The sequence below is a fragment of the Vespula pensylvanica genome, chromosome 9 (assembly GCF_014466175.1).
Source record: "Vespula pensylvanica isolate Volc-1 chromosome 9, ASM1446617v1, whole genome shotgun sequence".
Taxonomy (NCBI): Eukaryota; Metazoa; Arthropoda; class Insecta; order Hymenoptera; family Vespidae; genus Vespula; species Vespula pensylvanica.
In genome coordinates, this window is record NC_057693.1 from 74,703 (window position 1) to 101,262 (window position 26,560).

The 26,560-nt window shown below is 25.8% G+C and overlaps 6 protein-coding genes across 11 annotated transcripts; 3 read left to right on the plus strand and 3 right to left on the minus strand.

The window, feature by feature from the left end:
- Positions 1-3: 3 nt before the first annotated feature.
- Positions 4-7,002, plus strand: LOC122631434 (Fanconi anemia group D2 protein homolog). Of its 2 annotated transcripts, none has more exons than XM_043817109.1 (17): positions 4-431; positions 608-1,551; positions 1,621-1,894; positions 2,048-2,407; positions 2,487-2,847; positions 2,922-3,349; positions 3,423-3,514; positions 3,680-3,854; positions 3,931-4,188; positions 4,259-4,583; positions 4,662-4,974; positions 5,054-5,260; positions 5,349-5,646; positions 5,772-5,989; positions 6,112-6,320; positions 6,436-6,562; positions 6,693-7,002. In XM_043817109.1, exons 2-17 carry the CDS (start codon positions 1,035-1,037, stop codon positions 6,704-6,706), a joined length of 4,176 nt encoding a protein of 1,391 aa, XP_043673044.1. In that variant the 5' UTR covers positions 4-431; positions 608-1,034; the 3' UTR covers positions 6,707-7,002. The 2 variants fall into 2 exon arrangements, with proteins under 2 accessions (XP_043673044.1, XP_043673045.1); XM_043817110.1 differs by having other exon boundaries at positions 4-272.
- Positions 6,665-8,477, minus strand: LOC122631438 (transport and Golgi organization protein 2). Its single transcript, XM_043817115.1, has 4 exons — positions 7,761-8,477; positions 7,346-7,595; positions 7,035-7,253; positions 6,665-6,962 (listed from the first exon to the last, which is right to left on the minus strand). Exons 1-4 carry the CDS (start codon positions 7,900-7,902, stop codon positions 6,755-6,757), a joined length of 819 nt encoding a protein of 272 aa, XP_043673050.1. The 5' UTR covers positions 7,903-8,477; the 3' UTR covers positions 6,665-6,754.
- Positions 8,478-8,503: 26 nt separating this feature from the next.
- On the plus strand, positions 8,504-10,658 carry LOC122631437 (solute carrier family 35 member G1-like). The gene is made up of 4 exons (XM_043817113.1): positions 8,504-8,645; positions 8,721-9,026; positions 9,239-9,336; positions 9,424-10,658. The coding sequence occupies exons 3-4, from the start codon at positions 9,327-9,329 to the stop codon at positions 10,470-10,472; spliced, it is 1,059 nt and encodes a 352-aa protein (XP_043673048.1). The 5' UTR covers positions 8,504-8,645; positions 8,721-9,026; positions 9,239-9,326; the 3' UTR covers positions 10,473-10,658.
- Positions 10,659-10,981: 323 nt separating this feature from the next.
- On the plus strand, positions 10,982-16,127 carry LOC122631874 (uncharacterized protein KIAA1841 homolog). Its single transcript, XM_043818057.1, has 9 exons — positions 10,982-11,640; positions 11,766-12,648; positions 13,144-13,527; positions 13,623-13,889; positions 13,964-14,258; positions 14,367-14,595; positions 14,746-15,007; positions 15,178-15,368; positions 15,855-16,127. The coding sequence occupies exons 1-9, from the start codon at positions 11,550-11,552 to the stop codon at positions 15,956-15,958; spliced, it is 2,706 nt and encodes a 901-aa protein (XP_043673992.1). The 5' UTR covers positions 10,982-11,549; the 3' UTR covers positions 15,959-16,127.
- Positions 16,128-16,355: 228 nt separating this feature from the next.
- LOC122631876 (lymphoid-specific helicase-like) lies at positions 16,356-19,986 on the minus strand. 5 transcript variants are annotated; one of them, XM_043818063.1, is made up of 8 exons: positions 19,524-19,959; positions 19,081-19,442; positions 18,365-18,945; positions 17,646-18,250; positions 17,448-17,510; positions 17,116-17,177; positions 16,762-17,020; positions 16,356-16,609 (listed from the first exon to the last, which is right to left on the minus strand). In XM_043818063.1, the coding sequence occupies exons 1-8, from the start codon at positions 19,654-19,656 to the stop codon at positions 16,521-16,523; spliced, it is 2,154 nt and encodes a 717-aa protein (XP_043673998.1). In that variant the 5' UTR covers positions 19,657-19,959; the 3' UTR covers positions 16,356-16,520. The 5 variants fall into 5 exon arrangements, with proteins under 5 accessions (XP_043673998.1, XP_043673997.1, XP_043673996.1 ...); XM_043818062.1 differs by having other exon boundaries at positions 17,241-17,510; positions 19,524-19,957; XM_043818061.1 differs by having other exon boundaries at positions 16,356-16,600; positions 17,116-17,510; positions 19,524-19,972.
- A 3,255-nt stretch (positions 19,987-23,241) lies between these two features.
- On the minus strand, positions 23,242-25,748 carry LOC122631880 (beta-1,4-mannosyltransferase egh). The gene is made up of 3 exons (XM_043818070.1): positions 25,574-25,748; positions 24,246-25,054; positions 23,242-24,178 (listed from the first exon to the last, which is right to left on the minus strand). Exons 2-3 carry the CDS (start codon positions 25,047-25,049, stop codon positions 23,606-23,608), a joined length of 1,377 nt encoding a protein of 458 aa, XP_043674005.1. The 5' UTR covers positions 25,050-25,054; positions 25,574-25,748; the 3' UTR covers positions 23,242-23,605.
- Positions 25,749-26,560: the final 812 nt, after the last annotated feature.

Here is a 26,560-nt window from a genome sequence, read left to right on the forward strand (position 1 = left end):
CATAAAACGAATTGGTTTGGCACGACCAACGAGGAGAATGTGTCCTTTTCTTTTGTATGGATAAGATGGGAAGAACCGCGCGCGCGTAAAAGTTCACGAAAGCGATTAAGTCAAACAGTGGATTCCGTTTTATAATTATAAATTCCAAAAAGACGAATGATCGTATTCAATAGTAGTGATTGAAGTTTTTGATGTTGCGACGATTCTGCTATCCATAAGTGGAAATTAATTCTTCTCCTGTTAACATATACGTCCTAAATATTCACTAAGTGGTATGTTATCCAGGAATTTGAATTTTATTAGAAACCATCAGGCTATGGGTCTTCAAAAACTGCAACCTCCATGTGATAAAACTTAAATCGGTTTTTGCGATTTATCGAAATCTAATTCTAGATTATATAACGCAAATACGCGAATGGTTGCACATTTCAGTGCGTTTCCAAATCTTTTCTTTCTAATTATAAATAAACATTGAACACTTACATTTAAATAAATAAACAAATTAGATATAAAATTTTTAAATAATTTCTTAGAAAAACGCACTGAAAAATTCTAATTTTTTTATTTACCATTGATAATATATACATAATTATTAATTACTTTATAGTTCATATTTTGTCCATACCTGTCGCTTAAGTCGTACGCCATATGCGAAAGATGATGAACAGCCTTAATGATCGGACAATATTCGAACATGAAATGGCCGTGGTATGGTTGTATATAAATGCACTTTTATTAGTTCTTGGACAAACGACGAGCGAACCAATAAGAATGTTCAAACAAAATTGCCATCTCGTATCAATTATTTTACGCTAAATGTAGTCAGTGGTAAAGTTTTTCAAAAAGTTTAAATAATACTAAAAAACTACTATAAATACTACATGAGACTGATAAGAGTTTCTCGATCGCTTATTTATTATTTTTGTATACAGTATAAAGTTTCTTTGTTCTTTGCATAATAAAACCTTTATGATCTACAACAAACCGTTTATAATATCAAGAAAAAGACAGGAACTGATCATAACTTTGTGACAATGGATAAAAGAAAGTTACGATTAAAAACAACTTTACATAAAAATTTGAGTTGTAGTTCAAGTCAAGCATCAGCAAGTAATTCAACTGATGAAGATAATCTAACGAATAAAGAATTAACATCACGAAAACGTAAACTACCTATTTTAGATATTACAAAAAGCAAAAGCAGGAATGATTCTAATCTTTGTTTATCGCAAAATGAGATAACAAAAAGAAAGAGAAACGAAGTGAATCTAACACAAGAAATAAATAAGCTTTCTCAATATGAAAATTATTCTAAAATAAATGATATAATGTCACAGAAAATAACTTCAAGCATTTGCAAAACTCCTCTTAAAACAAAAGAAACATCTATTGTTTCAGAAAGAAATAATGACAATATTATTGAAACAGAAAAAAGTAGAAATATACAAGAAAACATAAGTAATATACAAACTACTGAAAAAACAAAACTATTTATTGATTATCTAAAAAAATGTGGTATTACATTGGCTTCTGATGAAGCATATATATTCAGTAAGTTTTTTTTTTATAATTCTGTTATTACATAATATAAACTGTAAAATATATTGAATATTCTTATAGACCAAGAAGTTACAACAATAAAACAGAAAATGAAAGAAAAGTTACAAAGTAAAGAATATAAAAAACAAGAAATTATAAATTCATTGGAAGAATATATTGATAATGGACAAAATTTACAAAGTATCTTGTTTGACTTTGTAGTTTCTTCTGATTGTCAAAGCTTTGATCATATAAGTAACACATGTATTGTAAGAATTTTATTACAAATATCAGAACTACAACCAGATATATATGTTTGCTTTCTAAATAAGTTGAATGAATCTGTTCTTTTAGTGTAAGTAGAATTATTTTCTAAAAACTTTTAAAGATATAATAATAAATATTACAGAAATTAAAATGATGATAAGATATCTAATATTTAAATATATTATTTAAAATAAATCATATATGATTGATTGTAAAATTTTATTTATATTACATCTTACAGTGAATCTATAGAAAAAATACCTTGGGCTAGAACATTATTACAGAAATTTCGTTTTTTAGAAATTATTGTCGAACCAGATGTATTAACAAAATGTTTACAACAACTTCTTGAGACATGTCCTTTATGGTTTCAACGTGAATTAATTCTATATATACCTGATATAATAACAGAAGTACAACATCAAGCTATTGCTGAAATTCTGAATAAATTAATGGATGATAATAATGAACTAATAGATACAGTATTAGACTGTATTAATAATTTGACTCTTGGAAGAGAATATTTAAATGATTATAAACATAAAGTACTAGAAATGTTAAATAAACATTTAAAAACAAATATAATACCTGCCATTACTAAGTAAGTTCAAATATTTGAAACCACATTAATTTTTAAAAATGTGAATATATTAATAAATTGATTAACTTTTATTATATAGATTTATTCTCAGCGATTGTACAACAATGGAGACGTATAAAAAAATATTATATGTCTTACGTAATCTTGATATGCAGCCTCTTCATGGTGAACAACTTGAAGATTGTTATAAAAACCAAATGATTATGATCCAAAATATAAAAATGAGTATTCTACTCTCAAAGAATATGGTATGTGCATCATTGATGATCATAAAAAAAATTGACAAAGATCCGAAACCTATGGATATCATATTATTACTTCTTATATCATCTACTGGATCATCCAGGAGAAAAAGTGTTGATGCTATTCTAAAACAACATGTGCGATCTGGATTTTACAGATTAAGTTTACTTCAACTTTTATATAATAATTATAAAGAGGTATGTACAATAAATTGTAAGCCAGTTTATTTACCATGCGATATAAATCTTTTTCATGGATAATATGATTTCAGGTTGTACAACATTTACAGCCATCTATGATACAATTAGCAAGCAATTTATTGAAAATGGAAGAAAGAATTTATGTGGATTTTGCAATTGAATGGTTCCGATTACAATTTCTTAGTCAAAAGGATACTGTTCATAAGCAACGTGAAATTATAGAAAAAATCATTTTACTTATGGGTAATAATGATCAAACAGCAAAGAATGCCCTTAAAGTATTATGTAAAATGGCCATGGGGATAGAAGAAAAAGAGTATTTATATTCACACTGCAATCATTTAAGAATTCTATTAGAAAAAATAGATCATTTTGATATCGAAGAAGTTGGCACATTAAATGACTTACTGCATAGTTTATGTACAAGTACACTGGCAGAATCTTTACGTGATGATTTATTTATAGTTTTACAAAAGCAACTTTCTGCTGTAAAACCACTGTTAGTATCATTATTACTCCACAACTATGATATTTCTACATAAATATAACTGTGTTTTTCTCTTTCCTTTTAGAATAAAATGCAAAGGAGTTCTTGGAGCTGTTATGGCAATAAAGCATTTGGCATGTAAATCAGATACTTATATATCTGCTCATAATTTATTCAGTATGAAATTTATGTTTTTTATATTTTTTGTTAATTTCTTTTTTTTACCTATAAATATATTTCCTATAATTTTCTGAATGTAAAAATATTTTTTTTTCGGTCTTTTTATTACTTAATCTCATTGCATACATGAATGAGTTTTTTCGTGAATGGTATTTTCCATAGAAAAAGTTCTTACTGCAGTGAAGTCATGTCCACGTTCAAAAGCATTGTTTTATGATCAACTGGCACAAGTTATTTCACAAACCGGATATATTCATGAAGAATTTCTTCGATGCGTGACTATTTATATACAAGATGAATTAATCAACACATACATGGTTAATAAATTGGATTATAAGTAAGATGAATCTTATAAATATATGTTATCTGAATTAATTCTAATAACTTTTATAATGCGTTGCTATTATCCGTAGCGGGGATCTTATACCTAAATTTGGTTTAAATAATGCAGGAGATGAGCCACAGAATTTGGTTTTAAATTTTAGTAATAAAAAGTATGGAGCTATTGTGCCTATTACGTTTAGATTATTAAAAACTTGTTGTATGAAACTTAATGAAAATGGGGATTTGGAAGACATAGATTCTTTATTAGGATGTTCCATTTTAATGCCAGAAAATTTTGATGTATCAGAACCTCTTATAGTAGATCTTATAGTATCCTGTATTAACTGGTAAGTGGATATCACAAATCAATAATAAATATTGTGGATCATTATATAATATTTATGTATTTATTTACAGGTTTAGAGAAGTTATTAGTGGTTTTGTAACCCAATCACAATCTTTATTACGAAAACAAGTATTAATACGATTAAATGATTTAATGTTTTTGCAAGGAGAATTAAGTACAATGTTATCCCTGTGTGATTCAAAATATCAACCAACACCATGCTATTTTCATTATTTCCCACCTCCACTCTTTTTAAGAGTTGAAAAAACTATAAAAAAGAAAGGAAGAAAGAAATCTTTAGAAAAAAGTGTAAATACATGTGATCAAGAAAGTTGGGAAATTGGTTCTATATTGTGTTCTAAAAATCCAGCATATTTTAGGAAACTCGATGCAAAAGTATTTCCTTACTTATCTTTCTTTATATAATATTACTGATGTTAAAAAGAAAGATATTACTTTAAAATTTCTTTTTAGATAATACATTTGTTAGATTTTAAATTAGATATACATGCATCACCAACAACAGAAAGTATTTCAATATCTCAAGTATGTTTTATTGTTAAAGAACTTCTCGGAATGTTTGAAAATGATCTTAATGAAACGTTTTTGAAAGATATCATATATTTATTGCCAAAGATATGTGGAAAATTACAGGAGATTGTTATTGAACTGAGAGAGGAAGATGCTGATGAAAAAAGAGAAGGAGCAAGATTGATATTATGCCTTTTAGCAACAGTTTTTAATTGGAAAGAATTTCACAGTGCTATTTATAATTCAATGCTTCGTGGTATAGTATATATCATATTTATATTTTTTTATATAAGATTTTGTTTGTGATAATTGATAACCATTTTCATGCATTTCAGAGGGATTACGAATATTAGCAAGTCAACAAAATGACACAAATGTCAAGCTTAGATCTTGCAAAGAACTTGTTTCAGAATCATGTAAATATATTGAATCTTTATCTGATATAGCCACACGAATATCGATCAGCGTTGCTCTTATTACAATATACCAGTCAGTAATGAAACACTCAGAAAGTTATATGCAGCAGCATAAAGATAAGAATGGTAAAACATGTATGATAATTAACAATAAGATAAATATTTCTATCAAACTATTAAAGCAATATGTATCATTTTTAATTATATATATCAGCAAAAATGGCATTTGGCTTTTTATCTTTGGACTGGTCTAAAGATAAGCATGCTGGTACTTCATATAAAGCTGCTGTTAATACTCTTATAAAAAGTTGGATCGATTATGAATTGTCACCTCTTGATACAATAACTATGTTATTGGAATGGTTACCAAGTGAAGTTATAAAATTGGAAAAGTCTCACAATTACTTAGATAGATTACCATCAATAAATAGAAATAACTTTCACTTGCTATATAAAAAAATATTTGATGGTATGACTAAAGGTGTGAAAATATCTTTATCCGCAGCTAATAGGTAAACTTAAACATCTAATAAATAGTGTTAGAGAAGTTCAAGTATGCATATATACATTAAAAATTAATCATATTAATTCAATAATTTTTGATAATTTAAAGAAAAGATTTTTCTTCTCCTTTTAGAGATCCTGAAAGAGTAGAAATATGGTTGAATGTTGCAACAAATGTTCAAAAAATGGTTCACATATGTAAAACGTTGAATACAAAAACTAATATACTTATCTTCTTACGATGTATGCCTATTCTTTTACGATTGTTCTTAAATTCTGGTATACCAATTTTGGAACATAATTTAAAATATCAATCAGAAGATATAACTAAAGTAGTAAAATTAATGCAAGGTATATAATGCATAATATTTATTGTAACATATACTAAAAGTAGAAGTGTATTACAATGAGTTGGATAGGAGGAAAATGTGAACGTTCAAATGTCTACTTTAGTATATTCTACTACATTATAGTAGGTACAAGGTATTTACATGCAGTATGTTGTGATGGAATGGAGAAAAAAGACATGTTATTAACAAAGCATATACCTGCAGCAAAATCTGTACTTGAAAGATTAGTCTATAGTGTGAAAGGAATGCTTGTACTCAACAACAGTTCTACTGCATTTTGGATGGGAAATCTTCTAAACAAAAATTTAGAGGGTCAAGAAATATTTTCACAGGTCTCTTAACAATTATATACAAATTATATGCAAATAGTTGCACGTATAAATTATTACAGTTAAATATTTCGAGATGTACAAATATAAAAAAGAAACTAATATATTTTATTTTTAGACAACATCATCTGAAGAAACCACATTACCAAGTATTGATACAACTACACATGAAACATCGAATATATCATCAGAGATATTAGATAGTGATTCAAATGAGGAGAAGTCTATGGCAAGTATGGAAGATGGTAGGTATTTTATCAATATACAATATAAGAAATCGAAAGCAGATGAATTAATGCATATACATGTATCTGTGTAAATATCCTACAGATCAATTAACCATCTCATTTATTGATCAATATATTTATTTCCCAGATGAAGAGCTATAAGTATTACATACTACAAAAATATGGAACTGATTATTAAAGTTATGTCCTCTAATTAGTTAAAGTATTATTAAATAACTGTCGTTTCCATGAAAAATCTGGCATAAGAGTTTCTTCTACAAAAGTTATTTGATTTAAACCATTAACCATTAATATAGTATGTGTTCTTGTACCATAATCAGCAACATTAACAAAAATGGAACTGAGTTCAACAAACATATCTGGCGATCTTTTTTGTAATTCAAGATCTGGTAAATGTCTATAAATATTAAATAATAATATATTAGTTTTGATATTAATATATACATTCAATTAATAATTTATTACATACCTTTCTCGTGATTTTAAAAATTGCAAAAGATTTTCGATAAGTTCATCTTGCTGTGAAGTTTTAATGTTATGAACAATACTTGAAAAACTTTTTTTTCCTTCTTCTACTTTTTTATAAGGACATTCTATTGGACTATTACCAAAACCTAATATATCATTTTGACACATTTTTGGTCCTGAAGAATTTAAAGAACTGCTTAAGTAATACACATCAGCAGTACTAAACGAAAACAAAAAAAAATTATTTTAATAAACAATTTTAATTTTAATAAATTTGTTCAAATTCTTAATAGATAAATAACAGAGACATACTACAAATTTATAAGAATTAAATTATATGGATTATAAGCTTGAGTAATTTGATTTTCCCTATGCATTTTTTTTAGGTAGGAATCTATTGAATCATTCGAAGTAATGTAATCGTTTACTAAAGTTCCACGACCCTTTTTTGGAGTTTTATTTTTATCTGGTTCATTACTTAGGTTTAAAATGATACCAGCTTTCCCTTTTGTTGATAATGCAAACCAAGTACCACCTTCTTTGCCAGGTTCCATGTCAATACCTAATCCAATAAAAAACAAAAGTCAGACAAAAAATTATTGCAAAAAAATGAAAGAAAAATAATAATAAGTAAATAAATATAAATGTGTTTTAAATATTAACGTGTGTATGTATACACACACACACACACATATACAAGAAAAAAATTTATTTAATTTTAATTTACCTCCTAAGCACATAGGATATTTCTTCCAATAATGTGCAGGTAATGCTGGGCGTTTAAAAATTTCATCACGATTTCCAGCGAGGATTAGCCGATAAGATTTACCGTCGGCATTAGGATTTCGATAAATAAATAAAATACACATATTGTCTGTCACATACGTATTGAAACAGTATATAAATGCATTTGGTCTACATTCTTACACTTAAAAGAACATCATTCAGATGTTATCTATTGTTTCCGATAAGATCATGACAGCATGTAGTCATAAATTAAGATAACCTCTTTATAACAGTATATTAAATCAGTTACGATTGTTAACATTAATCAACATTAATTATCATACATTTTATGCCAAAATAATTTACTACAATAACTTCTTTGTTTTCTCTTCTTTTAATCAGTACATCATTGTTTTCTTTACCAAGTACAGTAATTACAATTCCTAATGCGCTATTCATAAATGCATAAATATGTTAGAACATTTAAAATAAAATTTAAATATGTAGAAAAATATATAAAGAAAATTAACTTTAGAAATATAAAAACTCGTGATCAATTGTGACGTAAGACGAATGTATCTTCATTGAATTTTAATCGGACAATTTTTATATTTATATTAGTAAACGTAATTAAAATCTTGTAGGGCCTTATGTCAACATTATTTATATTTATAAAATTTATTTTCATTACTTTACGAAAAATACTTGTGATCTCTCTTTCCTTTTAAGCAATCGTATAAATATACATATTCTCTTTATAAATTTTAAAACACGAACAGTGGAATTTGATAGTAATATCAGCCAACATTCAACTCAGACGCGTGCGCAAAAATGCATGATATCTGTGTCACAAATTACTTCAGAAATTGCTTCGGAATGCTTTCAAGTATGATCTGCTACGAAAGTTAAACATTTATTAGTAATTCTTAATGATTCTGTTTATCTGTGTTTGTATGTGCAGAAGAACCTGAAATACAATGATATCAGTACAAAAAATGCACAGAAAATGTAATGTAAAAAAGTATAATTAAAATCGCAAAAGAATAACCTTGTACCAAAATGATACAATTCATTGACATGATATTATGAATTAATAATCATTTAACTTGGTACTGTGGTTCATGGATGGCTTTTATCAAGTTGTGAACAACATATATTTTAGAAAGTTATTCCATAATCTAGTCATCTTTTTACCTATTTCAAATCTAGTCACGACTAATCAGCAAAGAAGTTTTGATTGTTCTACAATGATAAGTGGGATGATTAAGTGAGTGCATTTTATTTAAAGTACTAATAAATACTAATAGTAATATATAAACATACTTCTCATATTAGAAAATAAATCATTTCTAATTTTATAAATTTTACTCCTTTAATTTAATTTAATTACCTACAGTTTAATTATATTTTCAAATATAATAGAAATAATAGCAATAACAGTGATTAACAAGCATTTAATAAACTCTAATTTCATTACAGTTTCTATTAAAAAATATTTGTTATAAATATAATATAGTTGATGTGAAACTTAATGAAATTTGGTGTTTAATAAGTTTATATTTGCCTCATGTCTAAAGGTATTTATAATTATTACAAATATAAATGATTTTTTCTTAGATCATGATATTAAAAGTATCTATAAAACAATTATTTTTTCTTTTTAGATATGTCAAAACACGTCGAGTTACAGCATTTAGTTGATGAAGATGTGGAAAGTAATACAGCTTTCCATCAAAAGCAAATATCTCCTCCAATTTGTAAATCATGTCCATATCTTGGTTTAGTGTTAGCAACACTTTCTTCTTTATTCTTCTCTTTATGTAGCGTTATTGTTAAAGGATTAGTAGAAGTTAATCCAATGGAATTGGCAGCCTTTAGATTTGTTGGGGTGTTACTACCAGCAATACCAATTCTAATATATAAAGGTGAACATCCGTTTCCTAAAGGACGTAGAATAATGTTAATATTGCGAAGTTTTGTAGGTACAACTGCTCTCATGCTTAGTTTTTATGCTTTTAGACATATGCCTTTAGCAGATGCTTCCATTGTAGTATTTTCTGTTCCTGTATTTGTGGCAATATTTGCAAGAATATTTTTAAAAGAACCTTTTGGATTATTTAATATACTGACTGTATGTTTAACATTGATCGGGGTTGTATTAATAACTCGTCCACCAATTATATTTGGAAATACCATAGAGTCTCTTTCAGATGTTCATAGTACATCAGAACATGCTGATTTATGGGGTGCAATCGCAGCATTTTCTGCAACTTTATTTGGTGCTAATGTTTACGTTTTATTGCGTGCATTAAAAGGTCTTCATTTTTCTGTTATTATGACAAATTTTGGATCACTTGCTTTAATACAAACAATAATCATTTCTTGGGCAATTGGTGCCCTCTGTTTACCTCGTTGTGGTGCAGATAGATTGTTGGTCGTTGCTCTAGCATTATTTAGTTTTGGAGGACAAATTTTACTTACTTTAGCTTTACAAATAGAACAAGCTGGTCCTGTCGCTATAGCAAGATCAGCAGATATAGTTTTCGCATTTTTCTGGCAAGTACTCTTTTTTAATGAAATACCTAATAAATACTCAGTAGGTGGAGCAATCTTGGTAACAAGTTCTGTTTTATTGATAGGATTAAAAAAATGGGCTGTGTCATTACCTGACACATCTAATATTAAGAGATCATTAAGCATATTAGCAATGTAGTTTAGAAAAACAAAAAAAATTTATTGGTATGAAGTTTTTGAATAATTTTAGAATCTGTGGGTGTTCCTAATACATGTCATAATTATGTTACTATGTTATAATATCTTATGTATATGAATATTTTCAAAATACACATTTATTGAAACATAATGTACCATTATGTAATATAGATATATTCAATACATATTTTTATGAATTTCTTATTGCTTATTACAAAAGATTGTGATACTAAATTTATATTGGGTTTAATAGTCAATATTAATTCTAACAAAATATTCTACCCAAATATTGTTTTTTTGAAATATTTTCAATGATTAGCATAATATTATTTATTGTAAATTAAAATAATATTACTATATCTTAATTTATAAAACTATCTGTAATACTTATATATGATCTGAATATATTTTTTTTTTATAAGTTTAATGTATTAATATTACAGTTAAACTTTAATATTATTTTACAGTTTAACTATTAATATTATCATCTATCTATATTAAGAAATAATTTTGTAAGTATTATTAACATAATTGCTTTTATTAAATTTTATTAAATTTATCATGGAACTATATGAAGTATTCAAAAAATTTGTCAAACAATTGACGAAAGTACATAATTAACTATTTATATTTTATTTACTATAATAATGTATACGTAAATATTTACCAAATTTTAAATTAAAATTTGTCGTTCATAAAATTATTTTGTTATTATAATATTGGCGACACTGTACGTATTTTTCACATTTCTCATAGGATAAAGTAGACAATTTTTACTATAGTTTGGTAGGACTGTTTAAAAGGCAAATCACTCGAAATTTGTTGAAATAACCAAAACAATCTAATTTTTAATACATCGATTAGTGGTATCAGTCAGTATCAATCAATGTAATTATTCTATAATGGACAAAGTTAAACTATTTATATGATATGATACGTTAAAATTTTTCGTGTATAGTAATGAATTAATTATTATTATTATATACAAGTTAAATTTAAAATAGTTCAAATTCTTTTAAAACAATAAACTAATCCTTGACAATCTAATAAAATTTGTAGAAAGTATACAAATTATTATATGTCAGAAATGGAACTAAATAAAAACCGAAATCTAATATCAAAAAGACATTCGTGTTCATTTTTAGCACCAAATTCTACTACTCAAAAAGGTACACTTTAACCTTTATTTTTGAATTCTATATTATATTAAGGTCTTTTCTTTATTAATTTAAAACTTACAATACAATTATCAAATCTATTACATACTTTATATTAATTATCAATGTATTGGAAGATACATCCCAACAAAAACAGCTGGATGAACTTACCTATGGATTTTCTAAAAATACATATGATATTAAGAATAATAAATATCCAAAATTGACAATCGGAATGTTCTTTGAATTTATGAGAACTGCATATCAGGTGAATGATAGTTTTGAAGGCTTAGCTGCTATTCTTACAAATAAGAGTGAAATAAACTGGAATAAATTGGCAAAAATTAATTTAAATTTGGATGTGTCCATTGATAATAAAAAGTCAGTAAATGAGAGTCAACTACACAAGGATTTCGCAAATGAATTTGAAAGTCCTAACAACAAAATGTCAGATTTAACAGAAGCATTGAATACATGTACAAATGAAAATGTAGATTCCTATATACCAGAGGTAATGCATAATACAGCAGAAAACAATAATCAATTAATTTTACCTGTAACAACTAATCAATATACAAAAGAAATAAAACCTTTGCAAAGTATTCATGATACTGAATCAATTGTGTGTTTGAGAACCATAAATTATACAGAAAAACAAGATTATTTGCAAAATTCAAAATCAAAAGAGAATGATGCTAAGGATAGGAATCAATTATCACAGCATATATTATATGTAGAGCCATCAAAAACTAAGCAACATACAGAAGAAAAAGAACCTGTTTTAACAAAAATTTTGCGGAAAAATTTGAGTGATATATTGCATGAAGGATTGTTAGATTCTATATTGCCATATATGCTTCCAAAGCCTGCAATATCACAGCCTGTTATTAAAAAATCCATTGTTAATATAAACATCAAAAGGAGTACTTCTTTATCTAATGATATTGATAATGGAATAATAAATAATCTGTCAATCTCTAAAGATAAAGATAAAAATAAACAAGTGAAAAAAACTGCAGAGTAAGTATTTCATTTTAGTTTAGCTTTTCAGTACTAATAATTTACATAATAATATTATATAAAATAATAGGAGTGCATAGTCAAATATTTATTATTTAATAAAAAATTATATATAATGCTTAAGTAATCTTAAGTACATTATTTTATATATTTTTTTTAACAATTCCATTTTATTGCAGAAGTACATTAATATTATACAATAGTAATATGTGTTAACTTTTATAGAATAATGTATTTGTGTAATAATTCATTGTACTTTTTCTCCTTACCATTTACTTTGATTATATATATATATATATATATATATATATATATATATATATATATATATATATATTATATATTTCATAAGCAGTAAAAAGTACTATAATAGTAAAGTGCTGAGAATATATTAATATTTCATATTAATTTCTTATAGTTGCAAATAATTACCATTATAGAAATATACAAGGAAAGCTATTGTATATTTTTCATATTCTTTATGTTTGTCATTAGTATGACAGAAGTAGAAATTCATGTATGTGACGAGGGAAAAAATATGAAGAAGGATTTCCGATGTCCTCAAAAATTACTGATACAAAAAATGCATTATTTTGCTGATATAACAGCTGGTCAGAAATTAGAAGAAATAGATATATCTGTCCATTGTGATATTGTTATTTTTGATTGGTTAATGAGATGGGTTAAAAAAGATATCACAAAAAAATCTGAATGGCCTATATTAGAAGCAAGCAATGTTATTCCTATAATGGTTTCTGCGTCCTTTCTACAAATGGAACCATTACTAGAAAATTGTTTTCAATATTGTCATGACAATATGTCAGATATCTTAAAATCATCAACAATCTTAACATGCTTAAATGATAATCTTCTTACGAGGTAAGATATATTTAATATATGTTACTTAAAGCAAAGTTTGAATATTGATGAATATTTCAGCGAAATTTATTTTAAATATTTATTTTAACATATAGATTAGCTAAACTATTTACCAACGAGGATGTAGAAAATTTGCAAGACAAAAAAGATAAAATTCAAAGCCGATTATTTTGCAAGCTTATTATGTCATTAATAGAAATTAATCCAGATAATAAGAAAGGACATTATGGTTCTTTGGCTACTTTATTTAAATGTGGAAAATGTAATAAAAATGTTGTACAATCAATTTCTGATTTCATTCCATGTATCTCAACTGCTATGCAGATAGATAATAAAGGAACTATTCATAATAAACATATAAGGTAATATTTTATATATTATATGATAAAAACTATTTCATTTAATTGTAAATAAGGAGATTATATTTCTTTCTCAGAGATTCAACATGGTCATTAAATGAATATATTACAAATCTGCGAACGGAATTACGCTCATGGCGTAAAGTATATTGGAGATTGTGGGGTGACTGTCATTTCCTCTTTTGTCAATGTTGTAATACATATTTTTCAATACATCAAATGGGTTGGTGTTGCTACCATCCTGAATGTCCACAATTTTTTGTAAATGAACATCAAAGACCTATGCCATTTCCATTGGGCAGATATCCTTGTTGTAGTCAACGTGCTTACAGATTTGAAGTTTTACCAAACCAACAAGGCTGCAAATACAAGGTCCATAATCTACTATTATTTATTTCAGTTTTTATCCAGAATTATTATAATATATAATCAAAAAATTTATTTGCTTATATTTACTTTTTGTTGTACTTTTCTGATTAGGAACACTTACCAAATATCAAAACAGAAAATGACATGAATATATTGAACATCTTTATAACATACAAAGATATTATATCTATAGAACCGCCTCAGCTATTTTTTCCAGAAAAAATTACGAGATTAGTAGCACGCGATTCAAGCATTCAATCAGGCAAATTAATATGTAAAGAAACCATGTGGTGGAGTGGTTTAGAACTTGTACCATCAAGACTGCAACTTGGTCTATTAGGTACAGTAAAATAGTTTTTATGAGAAAAAAAATTATAACATGATATAATTTTATATGTGATAATATTCTGTAATCTTTAACGAATGTGTTATTAAAATAGCTTATTACAAAAAACTTACAAAGAATTTTAATTCTCTTATGTAAATATAGGAAAAATTTGGAATGGATCACTTATTCATAAGTCTACTCAAATTATTGACCTAGAAAAACCTTTGCAAAAAGATTATCGTCAAACAACAGATAGATCTTCTACTAGCTCTTCAGTTACATATAGTGATGATGATGAAATAGAAATAAATGATGATGATAACACGGATAACGAATCATACGATAGCGAAGAATCATCAGTATGGTCCAGTTTAAAAACGGTTAAAAAAACAAAACAAAAATCGAAAACTGCAGCTATCAAAAGGTATAAGTAAATGTAATATATTATTAAATACATCTTTCATATAGGTGCAGATATAAGCTATTTATATATACATATATATATTAATCAGTAAAATGATATGTTTTTGCTTATTTCCTATAAATTATATAAATGTGTTTATATATATGTATATTTAATATATGTATATATAGGGAAAATGGTAAATGTTGGAGTACAAGTTTAATGGTAAGATATAATCAAGACAATCAAAGAGATTTTGAAGAAAGAATTAATGCACAAATGATTTCACTGTTAACAAAAAGAACATCTATAGAACACATTCTATTAGCAAAATCATATAATAGACAACGCAGCCAAATTTATAAAAATATTCTACCAATAGGTATGTGTATTATTTGTTTTGTTTTTTCCCCTAAAGATAATCTAATATATTTTAATTAAAAAATATAATAAAGAACATATATATATTATAGTCAAAATAATAAATAGGGAATTATATATAATTATTGATTAATCTAATAAATATAATAGTATTGATAACACTTCAAATTGGGGGATTATTTTATATAGTAATTGATGGTTATATATAATCTCTAAATTGATCATATATATGTTATATATATTAATAATTATTACATTTACAACGTATACATTACTATAGTTCATATAGATCTATACTATAGTTTTTATATTACTATAAATTTATATATAGCCTTGTCTATAACGTTTATTCTTAATTTAGGAGAAAATACACATATCACAATTACATATGATTTTTTCATTAGTCATATGCTATTATACAGAAACAAATACATCTGTCTGCATTTTTTATTATTTTTAATATATACTAAACTGTTTCTTTAAATAGGTGGATCCTACATGAAATTAGAAGCAGAGTTTCGCGATCAATGGGCCCAAGCTTATAAGAATTCTTCAACAGGAAAGAACACAATGCGTTTGAAAAAGCAATAAGCTTTACTAAACACGTTTAAAATCTTTTATATGAATTATGTTTCGTCTATATCGTTATGTTAGCCTAATACACACGTATTTTTGTAATTTATAATACGAAAAAGTTATGTTTATACAAAACATAAGTTATCTATGATAATTGAAATTAAACAACTAAACGTGAAATGTAGAAAATTTTTAACTTTTATTTTCCACGATTATCCATATTAATTTTCATGTTAATTATGGAACAATATATCACTTTTATTTAGAAACTTAACTTATCATATATTTTATTATCAATCATTCAAACATGAAAAGAAGTTAAATGTCAAAAGTTAAAATTTATAGTAACAAAATGCATAATATGCAAGAAGTTTTCTTATATTTTTTTCAATAAATAGAGAAAACTACAATGTGTAATTAATGCTATTTTATTATAAAATTAAACAAAACTTTAGTAGAGTAAACTGTAAAAGACATAAAATAAATACTTATTCATAGATATAATACTTATCAAGAAAATATGACAATCTATCGATATTTATACATTAAATTGAACTTTGATCTTTAAAAAACAATCTTAGTAAGTAAATTTTCTTGTACTAGCAGAATTGTCGTGTACCATATCACTTCTATCCATTAGTTCATTGAGTTCTTCTTCTGTGAACACTAACAAATTATCACATTTATTATACTTTTTCATATAAAATATAAAAATCTGAGAATATCATTCATCTTTGTTACAAAAATTCACATTCATAAATGTAGGATTGTGTTATATTATACAATGTTGAGTATACAAAGAAAATATGGAAAGTTACCTTCTAGTGTAGATGTAACAATTGTAGATTCTTTTGATTCTAAAAGTTGTTTCAATTCCAAAAGTGTATCCTTACTGTTAATATCCAATTTACGTAATTTTTTAGACATAACCATCTTTTCCAAAAGCCGTTTAGCTTCAGCACGTTTAATAATTGCTTCATCAATTGTTCGTTTAGTACATAACTTATAAATTACAACAGGACGAGTTTGACCAATCCTATGACAACGTGCCATTGCTTGTATATCTACTTGTGGATTCTACGAATATAATACATATATTGAATTTAATGTAACTTTCATACTATAACCATTTCTCATAATTTATTATATAATTTTATATAACACTAATATACCCAATCACTGTCATATATAATCACAGTATCAGCAGCAGCAAGATTAAGACCTGTTCCACCAGCTTTTGTAGATATAAGAAACAAAAATAATCCAGGATCTGTATTAAATCTCTTAATATTTCTACCTCTTTCTTCTAGTTTACTTGAACCATCTAATCTAACATATTTATAATTTCGTAATGAGAGATAATCTTCTATGATATTAAGTAATTTTGTCATTGTTGAGAATAAAAGAACTTTATGTCCTTGCTTCTTCAATTTAGATAACATAGCATCCAGTACTAAAAGTTTACCAGAAGATTTGATAATATCATCATTAATTGAATGCATACCATTTAAATCCAAAGGATTATAAAGCAAATATGGATGATTGACAATCTTTTTATATACTACCACTGGAATAACAAAAAATATATGCAATAATAAGAGTAACGATAGAACTACTGTTTGTGTGTACAAACAATACATACAATATATATATATATATATATATATATATATATATGCAATTGTATGTTAATATCACTTACATCTGTTTTGGAAACGTAGGTTCTTTAAGAAATCACGATTCTGATCAGTAATATTAGTATGTTTCTTCCACTCCAATAGATCTGGATGTGTTAGTATACCTTCTTCGTTTTGTACAGGAGATGTTAATTCATTGTTTGAATTATTAATAATATCCATTGTGTTTCTTATAATACGCTTTCTTTTAGGTTTGCTACCATCCAATGTTTCCAAAATAGGTTCTCTTTCAATTTTATGATAAAGGTCATAATTTAAAACTGCTCTGTATATTTCATGTTGCAAATGTGAAAGTGGAGCATAAACAATTAATTCTTTTTTAGGTGGAATATTCATATGGACATCTGATTTCTCACGTCTTAAAACAAAAGGCTTCAAAATTTCTCTTAATGATGATAAAATGTGTTTTTCTTCTTCTTGTTTTAAAATCTTTTTAGTAGCCTCTGTACTTTCTAATTCATTTATATTAAACCAGGATTCAAACACAGCCAAATCATTAAATATGTCAGGTAATAAAAAGTTAAGAAGTGACCACAATTCAGCTAGATTATTTTGAAGTGGTGTACCAGTCAATAAAAGGCGGTTCATAGATGGAAATGTTCTTAGAATTCTATAAAATGATATAAATTTTAAATTATAATAATACAAAAAAGAGTGTAAATAAAATAACTTTTAGTCCTATATATCATTTCAGATGTATTATATATTATAGCAACTAATTTACCTAGATAATAGCGCTTCATGATTCTTGATTCTCTGACCTTCATCAACAATTATATATCTCCATTTCTGACTCATAAGAAATTTATATTCTACTAACGGTATTTCATACGTGGTTAGTACAATAGGTCTTGTTCTATATTCTCCTTTAACACTGTAAGATTGTGTAATTTCCTTACAGATCTTTGATCTTATATTTTTTGAGCCATGAAATACTATTATTGGTAAATCAGGGGCAAATCTCTTAAATTCTGAAACCCAATTTGGTATTGTAGAAAGTGGTGCAATTATTAAATAAGGACCACTTTGATGTTTTTCTAGAAGATGACATAACAATGCTATTATTTGAATTGTTTTTCCAAGTCCCATTTCATCAGCTAAGATACCATTTAATCCATTCTCATAAAGCACTTTCAACCATTGCAAACCTTCTCTCTGATATTTATATAAAGTACCATTGAAATATTTTGGAACACAAAAATTTTCACAGTTATCTACTTGTGTATCTAAATTTAATAATTTTCCTGAAATTTGTCTTGGGCGTAAATTGAATTTTGATCTATCTGAATTTATTTTTTTTTCCATCTGGAAGAAATTTAAATGTTAAAAATAATTTATATTCTTCAAATATAAAACATAAAATATAGGTATATTTTTCATTATATTTATTATGTATTAAGATTTATTTAACTGTTCTAAAATAATATATATATGATTCACCTTTGGAGAAATATATTGGCGTATATCATATTCTCGAGTATTTTTCTTTTTTTCTTTTTTCTTTGGTGGTAAATTCTCATTAGTAGCTTTTTTCTCATCTTTTATTTCTTGCGATGAAGTTGAAGTAATTTTTTCCATAAGATAATTAGAATAAAATTGACTTTGAGTTAAAAGATGCATTAATCGTTTATATCTTTGTTCATGCAATGTTTTATTATATTCTTCCTGTGCAATACGCTTTTCTTCATTAATCTCATCTCGGCGTCTTTTTTTTTCATTCGTAACATTATCTTCAAGAACTTTATCATCAAGCTTGCTGTGATCAGCAATTATACTCGAAGATTTATTATCAGTCGAATCACCTCAAATAATAGTTGTTGATATAATAATTAGCCAATCTCTTATATACATGTATACGCTTGAAAATATTACGTTATACTTACTCGTTGTACTTGGGAAGTCACAATCCACGACGATATCTTTATCGGACTTATTATCGGAATTATTATCGAAATTATTATCGGAATTATTACTATCTTCTTTCATTGTTAAAATTTCATCGTTCGTTTGCTCCATTTTCGAAAGAAACAAAAAATATGGAACTCTACGTAACAACTGAGTATAACTAAACCATGTATCGGCTAAATTCCCGCCATAAAAAAGATTGAAGGAATCGTCAACGTAATCTTCTTCCTTCTATATACCGATCAACCAATTTATCCACTAGACCGTTAGATATTAAACCGTGTCTTTGTAACGAACGTATGTACCAGTCTGGACAAATAATCAAAAAAAGTTACTAGACAACAAACGCTACGATTGCAGCGCCACGGTTACTAGACTAAGTAAGAAGAAATCTCACGCCCATTTACCGCACATCAAGAACGTATAAATTTTTTGTTATATCTTTGTTATATGGTTGCTACAAATAAACTGTTAAAACAGTAAGATATCATTTTCTCGTCATTTAAAAAATGGATTATAAATATTTAGTTATATTATCACTAAAAAAAATTGCACACCTTTTTTGAAAGTGATCAAATAAAGAATGTAACAATATATAAAATATAACAAACTAAACTCACAATAATTCAAGGGCTATCTAGTAACATATTTTGAAATATTTATTAAATAGTTGTTAGTTCGATTTTATTTGCAGTGGAATGTATATCATGTGAATAGGAAAATAGATAAAAAAAAAGGATGTGTAATCCAATAAATATGAACGTCATCAAATGGATCATTTTGTCAAAAATCAAGCGAAGATAATCTTTACATAATCTTAATTAGATATTTGTGATATATACATTAAAAAAAAAATACATTAGATGAAATAATATAGATTGTCTAATTCTCATAGCATAGAAGCTGCTGTTTTCCAAAATTCCGATTCTTTTTTATATATAAAATTTTGTGTTATTATACGATACATTATTGTGTTGTTATTCGCTACTATGCCGAATGATATTCATTTTCAAATAAAACATTTTATACATAATATGAAACACAAAATATTAATTAAAATAAGCTAAGAGAATATATATATATATACACACATATATATATACGTATGCATTTCTATATTATGTATAAGATTTTTAAATGCTTATTTGCATTATAAAAATATAGGTTAAAAACTATATAATTAAGTTTTATTGTTTGCTGCACTGCTAATTGAGTTAATCGTTGATTAAAGTTAACCAAATTTGATCGAAGTTGCTTTAAATACCTTAGTTGGTCAGTACATACATACATATGCACATACATACTCAGTATAAATTTTGTATAATATCATGAAATAATTATGAAACAATCACTGTTATAAAAAATGGATTAAGCAATTAATAAATGATATAATAAATTTATAAAATCTTTGTCTATTATTTATTGTTACAAACGAAGATTGTTCCAGTATTCATACATATATAGAAATCATCTTGAATAAACAAACGAGAGATGAAAATACGCATATTATTTGTTTATATTTCAGAAAATGTGGTCGAAAATTGTAGCAAGAATCGCCAATAAATATATTCCGTATATATCACTTCCATTTGGTTGTGTCATTGGTTTTATTGGATATCATTTAGAAGGATGGATTTCCAACCGTTATACACCTGGGACCGCTCCTGTGAATCAGCAACGCGAAGAAAGATTATTAGAAAATATAGATTCTACATCTACTAAGGAAAAGCATAATCCTTTAGAGGTCAATCTTTCACCTTCGCTTTCGACTTAATGCAGATACATATAAACGAATTTGTTAGCTATTCTAACGCTGATTACTTACGTTATATAATATAAATATGTAAATACAAAAGTACATGTTAAGCCACTTAAGTAATAAAAATAATTTTACGTAACTGTTACGATAAATTCTATATTTAGATATTGTTTTGTAAATTTATATCTTTCTTATATGAAGAGACTTTTATATATATATATATATATATAGATGTAGAAAAAATATCTGTTACTTAGCTTTCAGTAAACAGTTTCATATTTTAACTAGATTCGTTTATGATATGGTTAATAAAAAAATAAGTCACACATAATCATATTTGTATATTCATTTTAATATTTTGTTTCATAGTATTTATTATATATGCAATGAATACTTTTTAAACTAATATTCAATGATTTTATTAATATAAATCAAGTTTGTATATATATATATGTATATGTCTGTTAAGACACATATACATTTTTAAATATTCTAATTAATAATTTTCGATATTAAACTTAATTTTTTTGATATTTACATATTACTTTCTTAAAGACACACATTCTTTCACATGTAAGATATATACTAAAAATAAATGGTATAGACATAGTAATAAACATTTAATACATTTAGTATTATTGTTACAAACATTTCTATAGTTAGTAATGTGTCAATTCTTTTAAATTTTATGACTAGATAGCTTAAGTCTTTTTGAATAATCTTATCTACTACTTATTACTTCACTAAATATTAAGATCTGAATATATCATTACATGAAGCAACAAAACACAGATCCAAGAGGCACAAATTTAGAATAACAATTTCTTATAAAAACATCATTTCAGAATATTATAAAAAAAATATTTACTTTAAATTGGAATTAAAATTGTTTCAACATGACTTTATTTCATTTTTTCTCTATATGTTGTTTTCACTTATTGGATATGTTGATACATATGAAAATAATATAATACACATTCTTCAACACTCTATTGATTGAAACTTTTTAAATAGCAAAAAATTGAATAGATTTGGAAGGAAATAATAACTGTTTTTTTTTTGTTTTATTTTGGAAGATACATTATGTTTTTCTTTTATGTCCGCTTTTATTGTAGATAAGTATGTTTCCTAAAATATGAAATCTTTAGAAATAGGCGCGTTTGATTGTTTATTTCAAACGACATTAAAAGATTGAAAATGAATGTTTATAAAAGTCAAAACTCAAAATTTAGAAATGATCGATTATATAAAATATTAGAAATATTATTTCAGTAGTATGATTACAAAATACATATTAAATCAGAGTAAATGTAATATAAATATTTATTATATATGTAGTTTTATTTTCAAAAATTCTTAATTTTCTGTCTTATTAACTAATCAAATAATTTAAGTATTTTATATGTAATACCTTGTAAAGATTTAATGTAATATAATAGAATTAAATTCATAACATTACTTCGTACATACAAATATTTATATCATAGAATCAAAGATGTCTAATTGGATACTTATAAGAATACTAGGTATTATATGAATTGTTGTATCGTGTTGACCTCATTGCAATCTTTTATGTTTGTTCTTTTGGAGGCACTTAGCTTTTATATTTTATTTCTTTACAAAATATGTAATTAGATTAAAAAAGTTAACAAAGTATAAATGAAGATTAATCCATTAGACATCTCTCTCCCTTTATCTCTATCACAGATGATATTAATATTTTTTGATTATAAAAGTATGTAATTATATTAAATAATAACTGACAAATAATAATATTAAAAATGAAAAGAAAGTATGTATATGATTGAAATATATTACAAGTGTTTTTTTTTAATAACAATATATTTTTTTAGATTCAATTTCATGCAATTTTAATTTACTCCTTTATCTTAACAATTCTATAAATTGTAGAAAATTGTATGCTATAAAAGAACAAATTCAAGCTTTATTTATATTGCTATTTCACAATGCTTTGGAAAATAAATATGCAATAATAATTATTTGATCAATATTATTGAAAAATTTATTAAACTAATAATACTAAAACTTTTTTAAAATAATAAATAAATATTACCTTATTAGATTACAACTGAATGTAGATACATTATTTGGTTTCCTAGTAAAACTTTACATACTTATTTAAGTAATTAAACATTTTAAGTTCCAAACATTTTCCACTTATCAATGTTGTAAGTCTATTTATATTGATATTTTTTCGATATTGATATTGCTATTTTCATAGACTTACAGGTACCGATTATATGCACATATGATACGTTGTTGAGCACACAGTACTTCTAATCATACAGTTATAGGTGGTTTGTACTCTTTGTTAACAACATAAAATTTATGTTTTTTACCAAATAAACCCCATATTACAGCAACATTCTCAATTATTAAGTTAAAAGGAATAGTTGATAATGCTCCACATAAACATAATAAAAAATGAATAATACCAAAACGATATAAAGAAAATGATTTAACTACTCCAAATACATACATATAAATATTTACGGCTCCTATAAAAGCACACAAAAAATCTATAAGTGGAGAACAACTAATAGGACATAGCCATGCTAAAATAATATTAGAAGTAGATAAGGGCATTGTTATCCATGAGTAACAAGATATACCTAGTAGCAATTTTTTTTTCAATGGAATTGCTTTGGAATGGACCACTAGTAATATACCTTGTAGCCACCTTTTTCTTTGTTGTACAAAATCCCATAATGTAAATGGTGATTTTTCCCACATTTCTCCATCTACAAAATTAAACGTATACCCCTGTGAAAAGGCTTTCATGGCAAAGAAGCAATCTTCTGCAACAGATCCATCTAAACCATTGTTAAATGAAACTTCTCTTTCTGCTGCCATCTATAAGATAAAAGTTATTGTTGCATATCTAATTTGATAATAAGAAATATCATCTATCTATCATTACCTGAGTGACAACATAAGAACCCTTCATACTAAATAATGGTTTATGAAACATTGTAAATTGTAATCTTAATTTTCCCATATCATCTGCTACTCTAAAGCTGTCTGCTAATGTTGTAATCCAATTAACAACATCTTCATTTGCATATGTGATTAGGCCTTGACCAAATTGATGTTTCCCATCCAATACAAAATTTAATATTCCACGAATAGAATTTTCTGTCATTAAAGTTTCTTCATCCAAATGTACAATCCAATCATGATCAGCTAATTCATTTACTGAATTTTCAAGGCAGTATTGTAAAGCACGTGCTTTAAACAAAGCACCACTACTTGTGCGATAATTTGCAGGTACAACAATTTCTGTAATTCTACGATGAGATACCAACCCTATTGGTTTGTCACTTACTACTTCTATTTGGAAGTTCTCAAGGCCTGCTTCTATACATTTATTTAAATTTCTATTTACATTAGTTTTGACTAATTGTGGATAATCTCCACGTGTTACTATTCTGATACAAATAAATGGTGCTAATAGTGGTGAACCTTTCAGAATAACTTTATCAGGAAATGCATTATAAATTGTTAATCCAACAAAATTAAATAGAACTTGAGGAAGTGAAAGAAAAGTCACACTTCGTAACAGATATAATATTAAAGCACCAAAAAATCCATATCTGACCCAGGGATCTAATTGTTCTGTTTTATCAATGTTCCATTGTAATCCCCCAGAGACAAATTCAAATATAAGAATAACAATGAGCAGTAAGCAACAATGTAAAACATGTTTCATGATACTGCTTAACATTATGCCTGTAATATAGAATAAAAATATTTTATCACTATAACAAATAATTTCAAAGTAATAAATTATTAAAATTATAGATATATTATTTATTATAATTATATTAAAAAATTAAATTTATATACATTAAGATTAAAATTGGGTGCTAAAAGAAACAAAAAATATATATGTGAATATATAGTTTAATTAATTTAATTTAATTAATGACATTAGCAAGAAAGTAGAAAAAGTGTGTGTGCGTGTATAATTTCGAGATATATAAATATTATCTTATCTTTAAATAAAAATAATCAACTAAGTTAATCATTGAAAGAATTCAATGAGATCTTATCATTTTCATACTTTATCCTTTATCTTAACAAGTAGTATCTAAGTTTCATATATGTTATTCATATATGTTTAACATATTTAAATATATTAATTAATTTCTTTATTACAATAAATAAGAAAATGACAGGAAATAGTAAACATTCTGTATCTAGTGTATTAAAACTGTAATCATTTTGACCTATAATAAATATATATACCTGTTTTATGTAGAGCTTCTAATTAAAAATATGTTTCGAAAAATTTGTTTATCCCATTGCCTGTAATAAGGCAATAGGTAAATAACATATAAATAAAAATTTCACAAAGCAACGACCAACACAGACATTTTTGCAACTTTGTACTTATTTTTCAGTGTTACCATCAGTTACCACCAATAACACCAAATTATACTGAACCGATATAAGTATATTTCTATATAACGATAACTAATTCCATTTAATTTTGTGATTGGTTGAGAAATTATACCATGAAAATACTTCTGATACATTTCTATTAGTTTTCGTGTAAACAAGACAATCCATATTTTACTTTTATCGCGTGCCATCTTTCTGTTTTCTAAGTTCTGATAGTTATACCAATCTATGTATAAAACTTTCATAGATTTAGATAATACGTTTTTGACGCTAGTGTAATAAATAGTGATAGCTCTGTCAAACAGTTTTGTAATTTTACATTTTTATTGAAATGTATACTTGCTTTTCTTTTTAATATTTGATCCAAAAATTCAATCATGACTGTAATAAAGGAAATATGAACTTTTTTAAATATATATTAAGTGGTAAGTAAAGCAATACGAATTATACGATAAATGATACTTTTTTTGATTAAGCGTCTCCTTATAATCTCTCTCTCCCTCCTCCCTCTCTCTCTCCCCCCTCTCTATTTCCCTTTCTTTCTCTGTTTCTCTCTCTCTCTCTCTCTCTCTCTCTCTCTCTCTCTCTCTCTCTTCCTCACTCTCTTTCTCCCTCCTTCTTCTCCTTCTCCCTCTCTTTTCCCCTGCCTCCCTTCTTCCCTACTATGTATCTATCTATCTATATTAATTATACTTAATATTGTACGTATGTATACACATACATCCACGTATTTGTTTTGAATAAGTATTATTATATATTTGCGCATGGTTGTAATCGACAACAAATTTTTCTAGCACAAAGAAATATTTCTTTTTTTAATTTCTTATCCTT

Bases quoted from the DNA above. Each gene is read 5' to 3' on its own strand.
- LOC122631438 (XM_043817115.1), bottom strand. From the start codon at position 7,902: ATGTGTATTTTATTTATTTATCGAAATCCTAATGCCGACGGTAAATCT. The intron at 7,596-7,760 runs GTAAATTAAAAT...TTATTGGATTAG, and splicing joins ATATCCTATGTGCTTAGGAG to GTATTGACATGGAACCTGGC. The intron at 6,963-7,034 runs GTATGTAATAAA...TAATATTTATAG, and splicing joins TTTTTAAAATCACGAGAAAG to ACATTTACCAGATCTTGAAT.
- LOC122631876 (XM_043818059.1), bottom strand. From the start codon at position 19,656: ATGGAGCAAACGAACGATGAAATTTTAACAATGAAAGAAGATAGTAAT. The intron at 19,443-19,523 runs GTAAGTATAACG...CTATTATTTGAG, and splicing joins TGACTTCCCAAGTACAACGA to GTGATTCGACTGATAATAAA. The intron at 16,610-16,761 runs GTAACTTTCCAT...ATAATTTGTTAG, and splicing joins TGTTACATCTACACTAGAAG to TGTTCACAGAAGAAGAACTC.
- LOC122631434 (XM_043817109.1), top strand. From the start codon at position 1,035: ATGGATAAAAGAAAGTTACGATTAAAAACAACTTTACATAAAAATTTG. The intron at 2,848-2,921 runs GTATGTACAATA...ATATGATTTCAG, and splicing joins TATATAATAATTATAAAGAG to GTTGTACAACATTTACAGCC. The intron at 5,647-5,771 runs GTAAACTTAAAC...TTCTCCTTTTAG, and splicing joins TCTTTATCCGCAGCTAATAG to AGATCCTGAAAGAGTAGAAA.
- LOC122631880 (XM_043818070.1), bottom strand. From the start codon at position 25,049: ATGTTAAGCAGTATCATGAAACATGTTTTACATTGTTGCTTACTGCTC. The intron at 24,179-24,245 runs GTAATGATAGAT...TTTATCTTATAG, and splicing joins GTTCTTATGTTGTCACTCAG to ATGGCAGCAGAAAGAGAAGT.
- LOC122631874 (XM_043818057.1), top strand. From the start codon at position 11,550: ATGTCAGAAATGGAACTAAATAAAAACCGAAATCTAATATCAAAAAGA. The intron at 13,890-13,963 runs GTAATATTTTAT...TTTCTTTCTCAG, and splicing joins ATTCATAATAAACATATAAG to AGATTCAACATGGTCATTAA. The intron at 15,369-15,854 runs GTATGTGTATTA...TTCTTTAAATAG, and splicing joins TAAAAATATTCTACCAATAG to GTGGATCCTACATGAAATTA.